At 42.2% G+C, this 8,900-nt stretch overlaps 1 protein-coding gene across 1 annotated transcript; it reads left to right on the forward strand.

Moving 5' to 3' along the window:
• Nucleotides 1-58: 58 nt before the first annotated feature.
• Nucleotides 59-8,295, forward strand: LOC104100524 (DExH-box ATP-dependent RNA helicase DExH12-like). Its single transcript, XM_009607777.4, has 4 exons — nucleotides 59-303; nucleotides 441-3,424; nucleotides 4,394-4,783; nucleotides 4,901-8,295. Exons 2-4 carry the CDS (start codon nucleotides 458-460, stop codon nucleotides 8,087-8,089), a joined length of 6,546 nt encoding a protein of 2,181 aa, XP_009606072.2. The 5' UTR covers nucleotides 59-303; nucleotides 441-457; the 3' UTR covers nucleotides 8,090-8,295.
• The last annotated feature ends 605 nt before the right edge of the window (nucleotides 8,296-8,900 follow it).

The following is an 8,900-nucleotide window of genomic DNA, read 5'->3' on the forward strand; positions in this document are numbered from 1 at the left end:
GTCAATTTAAGGATATTGTCAATTTAAAATTTTGGTTATATTAAAATTTTAATATCAATTTTAATATCATAAGGAAAGGTTATATTGCTTTTCCTTCTTCACTTGAAAAAAATAAAGCACGCTCTTTCTCAAACCCTAACGGAAGTTGTAGATTTAGAATCGACTTCATTCTGAGTCCAAAGGCTAAGAGTGGGGCATCTAGTCCAAATACTACAGAAACTCGGATCCAATCAGATTAAAGGCGGCGAATTGGGATTTCAGGCGGTTGTCAACTACTCCTATATGTTTGAGGCGGCATAGTCGGTGAGTGCAAAGTTTTTTCTATATTAATTCGTCGCTGTTGTTATTTTTCTGTTGAATTTGTATTGTTGCACTTAGGGTTTATCTGTTTGAGCGGACTGATTTAGTACCGTCCATATTTTGTTATTGTGAAATTTTAGGGTTTCCTGATTGAAGAATGTCGAACTTGGGGGGTGGTGCAGAGGCGCATGCACGTTTCAAACAGTATGAATACAGAGCTAACTCAAGTCTGGTACTAACCACTGATTCTCGTCCTCGTGACACACATGAACCCAGTGGCGAACCTGAATCGCTTTATGGTAAAATAGACCCAAAAACATTTGGTGATCGAGCTTATAAGGGCAGACCTCCCGAATTAGATGAGAAACTTGAAAAGGCTAGGAAGAAGAAGGAGCGGCAGCGGGACCCACTTGTATCCGAACCCCCCACCAGGAAGAAGAGACGTTTACTTGTTCAGGAAGAAAGTGTTCTTACTTCAACTGAGGAAGGTGTTTACCAGCCTAAGACTAAGGAGACTAGGGCCGCTTATGAGGCTATGCTCAGTATGATTCAGCAGCAACTCGGCGGACAGCCGTTGAACATTGTGAGCGGGGCAGCTGATGAGATATTGGCTGTGTTGAAGAATGATAACTTTAAGAATCCTGACAAGAAGAAGGAAATTGAAAAGCTGTTGAATCCGATATCCAACCAGGTGTTCGATCAGTTGGTGTCAATTGGGCGACTCATCACTGATTATCAAGGCGATGGTGATGCTGCAGCGGTGTCTGGTGCAGGTGATGGTGATGAAGCTCTTGACGATGATGTCGGTGTAGCGGTTGAGTTCGAGGAGAATGAAGAGGAAGATGATGAAGAGAGTGACCTTGATGTGGTACCCGATGATGAAGAGGATGATGATGATGTGCTGGAAGCTAATGGTTCTGGTGCTATGCAGATGGGCGGTGGCATTGACGATGATGAGATGCGCGAGGCGGATGAGGGTATGGCCTTGAATGTGCAGGACATGGATGCTTATTGGCTTCAGAGAAAGATCTCTCAAGCTTACGAGCAGCAGATTGATCCGCAACAGAGCCAAAAGCTTGCTGAAGAGGTTCTTAAGATTCTTGCTGAAGGCGATGATCGTGAAGTGGAAACCAAGTTACTGGTGCATCTCCAGTTTGATAAGTTCAGTCTCATCAAATATCTTCTGCGGAACCGGCTAAAGGTAGTATGGGGTACCCGTCTTGCAAGGGCCGACGAGCAAGAGAAAAAGGAGATTGAAGAAGAGATGTTGGGTTTGGGGCCTGATCATGCCGCAATATTAGGGCAGCTGCATGCTACTAGGGCTACCCCAAAAGAGAGGCAGAAGATTCTTGAAAAAAGCATTAGAGAAGAGGCTCGGCGTCTTAAAGATGAGACTGGTGTTGACGGTGATGGAGAAAGGAGGACGGCAGTTGTAGATAGAGACGTTGATAATGGTTGGTTACTGGGGCAGCGTCAGTTACTTGATCTTGACGACCTTGCATTTCATCAAGGCGGTTTGTTGATGGCAAATAAGAAATGTGAGCTTCCAGTGGGGTCTTATAGGAATCATAAGAAGGGGTACGAGGAAGTTCACGTGCCTGCTTTGAAGCCAAAGCCACTAGCCGCTGGTGAAGAGCTCGTGAAGATATCCTCCATTCCGGAGTGGGCTCAACCAGCGTTCAGTGGGATGACACAATTGAACAGGGTGCAGAGCAAAGTATATGAGACTGCCCTCTTCTCTCCAGAGAACATTTTGCTCTGTGCTCCAACTGGTGCTGGGAAGACCAATGTAGCTATGCTCACTATACTTCAGCAAATTGCACTTAACCGCAACGAAGATGGATCATTCAACCACAACAATTATAAGATTGTATATGTGGCACCCATGAAAGCCCTTGTTGCTGAAGTGGTTGGTAATCTCTCCAAGCGTTTGGAACATTATGGTGTCCAGGTGAAAGAGTTGAGTGGCGATCAAACATTAACTCGTCAACAGATTGAAGAGACTCAAATTATTGTGACTACCCCAGAGAAGTGGGATATTATAACCAGAAAGTCAGGCGATCGCACATATACACAGCTTGTTAAACTTCTTATTATTGATGAGATACATCTCCTGCATGACAACCGAGGTCCTGTCTTGGAGAGTATCATTGCGAGAACTATTAGACAGATTGAAACCACGAAAGAGCATATTCGGCTTGTTGGATTATCAGCAACTCTTCCAAATTATGAAGACGTGGCTGTGTTTTTGCGAGTTGATCTGGACAAAGGGCTCTTCCATTTTGACAATAGCTATAGACCTGTACCGTTGGCTCAACAGTATATTGGAATTACTGTTAAGAAGCCACTGCAGAGATTCCAGTTGATGAATGATGTTTGCTATGAGAAGGTGATTAGCGTTGCAGGCAAGCATCAAGTGCTTATTTTTGTGCATTCAAGGAAGGAAACAAGTAAAACAGCTCGGGCAATAAGGGATACTGCGCTTGCTAATGACACCCTTGGAAAGTTTTTGAAGGAGGAGAGTGTAGCTCGGGAGATTCTACAGTCTCATACTGAGCTTGTCAAGAGCAATGATCTCAAAGATCTTTTACCGTATGGCTTTGCAATTCACCATGCAGGGTTGGTTAGAACTGATCGGCAACTTGTGGAGGAGCTTTTTGCTGATGGTCATGTGCAAGTGTTGGTTTCAACTGCAACTTTAGCATGGGGTGTCAATTTACCTGCACATACCGTCATCATAAAGGGTACCCAGATTTACAATCCTGAAAAAGGAGCATGGACTGAACTCAGTCCTCTTGATGTTATGCAAATGCTTGGCCGTGCTGGAAGGCCTCAATATGACACTTATGGTGAAGGAATCATCATAACTGGACACAGTGAATTGCAGTATTATCTTTCTTTGATGAATCAGCAGCTTCCTATTGAAAGTCAGTTCATATCCAAGTTGGCTGATCAGTTGAATGCAGAGATTGTCCTTGGGACAGTACTGAATGCCAAAGAAGCATGCAAGTGGCTCCTATATACTTACCTCTATGTTCGCATGGTGCGGAATCCCACACTCTATGGTCTAGCTGCTGATGCTCTCAAAACTGATTATACTTTGGAGGAAAGGCGTGCCGACTTGGTAAGTCTTGTTTATATTCCGGTTGTTGATTTTTTCTTCGTAGCACCATATTTGTATTGCTTAATGCTTAATGCTTAATGTTCAGATGTTTTGCACATATTCTCCGTGTTAATAATCGTGCGCTCCCATGAACATTGATGCTAATCATGGAAAAAGTAGTGTCTATGTTTAGACATAAATTCATACATTGTGGTGCTTGGGGATCGTGATTATGCATCCTGATACATTATTAATGGGTTTTTGTGTCAAGGAAGAATATTCTGTTTGGTGGTTGTTATTTCATGTTACTTTGGAATTGTGATTGGGTATTCTAGAATAAAATTTATGGGCTTTTGCTTCATAGGAGAATTTCTGTCAGCTGGTCAGTTTAATTGTGTTCTTTTATTCTTCATGTTTATAATCTTCTGTTCCCAAGAAAATTGATTCTAATCGTGAAAGAAGTAATGTCATGTGTGGGTTATGTTCATATGAAGATGGTTTTCAATTTGTGGTGCTTCCAAGTCGTGATTATGCGCCCTATTCCATAATTTATGGCTTTGCTTTAGAGGAGAATTTCTGTCAGTGGTTTTTATTTCGTGTTACTTTGGAATTGTAATTAGGTACTTGGATACAAAAGGTATGAGCTTTTGATTCAAATGAGAATTTCTGTCAAATGCTTAGTTTAATAATAGTTACTGTGTAGTTGCCCGTCAGGGTGAGTCGACGCCAGCTTAAACCAATACTATGGGAGAAGTAGTTGTTGATTATTTGGAGAGCTTAATGTTTCAATTAGTTTGAATGAAACAGAGCAAAGACTTACCTTCACTAGAATTGTTTCTATGATAGTCAATGGTGTAACATCTAATGCACGTGCTGTTCTTCTACCATTTTTAAATTGTTGCTCTGTCTTTGGTGTCTTGTACTGATATTATGATATTTTGGCATTCAAATTGTATTCCTTCAGAGTTTGAAATACTTACTTGCTTGCAGGTCCATTCTGCTGCTACATTGCTGGACAAGAATAACTTGGTCAAGTATGATAGGAAAAGTGGATATTTCCAGGTGACTGACTTGGGTCGTATTGCGAGCTATTATTATATAACTCATGGGACAATCTCCACATACAATGAGCATTTGAAGCCTACGATGGGTGATATTGAACTTTGTCGGCTTTTCTCTCTAAGTGAGGAATTCAAATATGTAACAGTCAGACAAGATGAGAAAATGGAATTGGCAAAGCTTCTGGATCGTGTTCCTATTCCGGTAAAAGAGAGTCTTGAGGAGCCTAGTGCCAAGATCAATGTTCTTTTGCAGGCATATATTTCACGGTTGAAGCTTGAAGGGTTGTCTCTGTCATCCGACATGGTTTATATAACTCAGGTTTGTGTTTGTTGTATCAGTAACCTGTTAGTTGGTTGCCTATTTATTTCTTTTTTCATTCTTTTGTTTAGTGTTTTCTGATAGCGAGTTATCTAATCTAGTTATTTACTTTTGCAGAGTGCTGTGCGTCTGATGCGAGCCCTTTTTGAGATTGTTCTGAAGAGAGGATGGGCTCAGTTAGCTGAGAAGGCCTTAAAATGGTGCAAAATGATAAGCAAGAAGATGTGGAGTGTACAGACACCACTTCGACAATTCCATGGCATACCAAATGAGATCTTGATGAAGTTAGAGAAGAAAGATTTGGCTTGGGAGCGTTATTATGATCTTTCGTCACAAGAATTGGGAGAGCTTATTCGGTTCCAGAAGATGGGAAGGACGTTGCACAAGTTTATTCATCAGTTCCCAAAGCTGAATCTTGCAGCACATGTTCAACCGATTACCCGGTCAGTCTTGAGGGTAGAATTGACTATTACACCGGATTTCCAGTGGGACGACAAGGTTCATGGTTTTGTAGAACCTTTCTGGGTGGTTGTTGAAGATAATGATGGGGAATATATTCTTCATCATGAATATTTCATGTTGAAGAAGCAGTATATTGATGAAGACCATACTGTGAACTTCACAGTCCCAATATATGAGCCATTGCCCCCTCAATATTTCATCCGCGTTGTCTCTGACAGATGGCTAGGGTCCCAGACTGTTTTGCCTGTCTCTTTCCGACACCTAATTTTGCCAGAAAAATATCCTCCTCCCACCGAGTTACTAGACTTACAACCTCTTCCAGTTACTGCATTGAGGAATCCAGCGTATGAAGCAGTTTATCAGGATTTTAAGCATTTCAATCCTGTTCAGACTCAGGTTTTCACAGTGCTGTACAATTCAGATGACAATGTCTTGGTTGCAGCTCCAACTGGTAGTGGGAAGACCATTTGTGCCGAATTTGCCATATTGAGGAATCTTCAGAAAGGCCCTGATAGTACCATTCGTGCTGTGTATATAGCTCCACTAGAGGCTCTTGCCAAGGAGCGGTTCAGTGATTGGAAGAAGAAATTTGGAGACTATCTGGGAATGAGAGTTGTTGAATTAACTGGGGAAACAGCCAGTGATCTGAAGCTGTTAGAGAAGGGTCAGTTAATTATCAGCACACCGGAGAAATGGGATGCTTTATCTCGTCGCTGGAAACAACGTAAGCATGTTCAGCAAGTCAGTCTTTTCATTGTTGATGAATTGCACCTGATTGGTGGTCAAGGTGGTCCAATCCTGGAGGTGATCGTCTCTCGGATGAGATATATTTCAAGCCAGATAGATAATAAGATCCGTATCGTTGCTTTGTCAACCTCCCTAGCTAATGCCAAGGATTTGGGAGAATGGATTGGGGCTACATCTCATGGGCTCTTCAACTTTCCTCCTGGTGTCAGGCCTGTGCCGCTGGAGATACACATTCAGGGTGTTGATATTGCTAACTTTGAAGCTAGGATGCAAGCCATGGCAAAACCCACATATACTGCAATAGTCCAACATGCAAGGAAGGGAAAACCTGCAATTGTGTATGTTCCCACGAGGAAGCATGCACGCTTGACTGCTGTTGATCTGATGACTTATTCAAGCATGGACAGCGAAGACACACCAATTTTCCTGCTACGATCTGCAGAAGAGCTGGAGCCTTTCGTGGAGAGGATCAATGAACCTATGCTGAAAGAGACACTCAAGTATGGTGTGGGCTACTTGCATGAGGGGTTGAGTGCCACTGATCTGGATATAGTGAAGACATTGTTTGAAACCGGTTGGATTCAAGTATGTGTAATGAACGGTACTATGTGTTGGGGAGTACCACTATCTGCACATTTGGTGGTGGTCATGGGAACACAGTACTATGATGGTAGGGAAAATGCGCACACTGATTACCCAGTTACCGATTTGTTGCAGATGATGGGTCATGCCAGTCGACCTCTTGTGGATAACTCTGGGAAGTGTGTCATCCTCTGCCATGCACCACGCAAGGACTACTACAAGAAGTTCTTGTATGAAGCATTCCCAGTTGAAAGCCATCTGCAACACTATCTCCATGACAATTTGAATGCTGAGGTTGTTGTTGGAGTTATTCAGAACAAGCAGGATGCGGTGGATTACCTAACATGGACCTTCATGTACAGAAGGCTGACACAGAATCCAAATTACTACAATCTGCAGGGTGTTAGTCATAGGCATCTGTCTGACCACCTCTCGGAGCTAGTGGAGAATACCATCAGTGACTTGGAGGCAAGCAAATGTGTCGCTGTTGAGGATGACTTTTTGCTTTCACCTTTGAATCTTGGCATGATAGCGTCATATTATTATATCAGTTACACGACAATAGAGCGTTTTAGCTCTTCTGTGACCTCCAAAACAAAGTTGAAGGGCTTGCTGGAAATATTGGCTTCAGCATCGGAGTATGAACAGTTGCCTATACGACCAGGTGAAGAGGAGTTGATAAGAAGGTTGATTAAGCACCTGCGTTTCTCCTTTGAGAATCCGAAATACACAGATCCTCACATCAAGGCTAATGCTCTTTTACAAGCCCATTTCTCTAGGCAAGTGCTGGGTGGAAATCTTGCTTCTGACCAGCAGGAGGTGCTTCTTTCTTCTACTAGGCTGCTTCAAGCAATGGTTGATGTTATTTCCAGTAATGGATGGCTTAGTCTAGCACTTCTAGCAATGGAGGTGAGCCAAATGGTGACACAGGGAATGTGGGAACGTGACTCAATGCTTCTCCAGCTTCCCCACTTCACGAAGGATTTGGCTAAGAAGTGCCAAGAAAATCCAGGAAAGAGTGTAGAGACAGTTTTTGATTTAGTGGAGCTGGAAGATGACGAGAGGCGTGAGCTCTTGCAAATGTCTGACTTACAGCTTATGGATATTGCCCGGTTCTGTAATCGGTTTCCAAACATCGATCTGACGTATGAGGTGCTGGACAGTGGTAATGTGAGTGCTGGAGACGATGTAAGTGTGCAGGTAACCCTTGAGCGAGATCTTGAGGGTAGAACAGAGGTTGGACCTGTTTTTGCACCTAAATATCCCAAAGCCAAGGAAGAAGGATGGTGGCTTGTTGTCGGCGATACAAAGAGCAACCAATTACTGGCCATTAAGAGAGTAACCCTCCAAAGGAAATCTAGGGTCAAGCTAGATTTTGCTGCGCCTGCAGAAGCTGGGACGAGGACCTACACACTCTATTTCATGTGCGATTCTTATCTGGGTTGTGACCAGGAGTATAGTTTTACACTTGATGTTAAAGCGCCAATGGGTGAAGATGACAGTGGAAGAGAATGATGTAGCTTTTCTTTTTTGATTACTTCCCCTAATTGCTTGCTTTTATTACTGTAGACAAGTTAGTGGTGATTAGTTATTTGTCTTTCTGTTGTACTAGATGCTTCCCTTTTGATATGCCGGACTTCGAATGGCAATTCTGCTGCTGATTTATAGCTTCTAGTGATTGGTTTGACATGCTGGTAAAATGGTATGCCATGTTTATTTGATATCACTATTGTGTTTCTCACTTGGAAGGTTCTGCCCTCTTCCTTCCCCGTTTCTTGATCCAATTCAAATCATAAAAAAAAAAAAATTCATTTCCCATCCACGGGGCAGGAATATTGATTTGATCTTCGATCCTGAATAATTAATTACCTGCTTTAATCTATCTAGTTCCTTCTTGTACAATTATTTGATGAAGTCTCGTCAAATAGCTCTTCCCCTTCCAGAGATGTCTGTTTAAAGCCTACTTGAACTGTTAGGTTTTTGCAGTTGGAAGGTGGTTGGACTCACTCTGATGGAGAGGGAGAGGGTTTAAATAGTAATGCTGTTTGTAAGAGTCGGAACAAGGTTCAGTCGTTGGAAGCATTATTCACTCTCCTTTTCCTTTTTTCACTTTTTTAATCTTTTAAGATTTTGGTGTTTTTTTTTTTTTTTTTTTAAGACTTGTTCAATACGGGATAAAATACGAAAAATAATTCTCTGAGTTCCATATGCCAAGGGTTGGTTGTATTGGAGTCTGTATTTGCTACAAAATTACTGTACAAATTTACTGCAGACAGACAGGGAAGATGGATTATATTTTAAGTGAAATACCCACAACAGTCTATTA

This window comes from Nicotiana tomentosiformis, chromosome 6 (genome assembly GCF_000390325.3).
Source record: "Nicotiana tomentosiformis chromosome 6, ASM39032v3, whole genome shotgun sequence".
Classification (NCBI taxonomy): domain Eukaryota; kingdom Viridiplantae; phylum Streptophyta; class Magnoliopsida; order Solanales; family Solanaceae; genus Nicotiana; species Nicotiana tomentosiformis.

Excerpts from the sequence above, each read along its gene's own strand:
- LOC104100524 (XM_009607777.4), top strand. The coding sequence starts at position 458 with ATGTCGAACTTGGGGGGTGGTGCAGAGGCGCATGCACGTTTCAAACAG. Across the intron at positions 3,425-4,393 it reads AGGAAAGGCGTGCCGACTTG|GTCCATTCTGCTGCTACATT; the intron begins GTAAGTCTTGTT and ends ACTTGCTTGCAG. Across the intron at positions 4,784-4,900 it reads ACATGGTTTATATAACTCAG|AGTGCTGTGCGTCTGATGCG; the intron begins GTTTGTGTTTGT and ends TTACTTTTGCAG.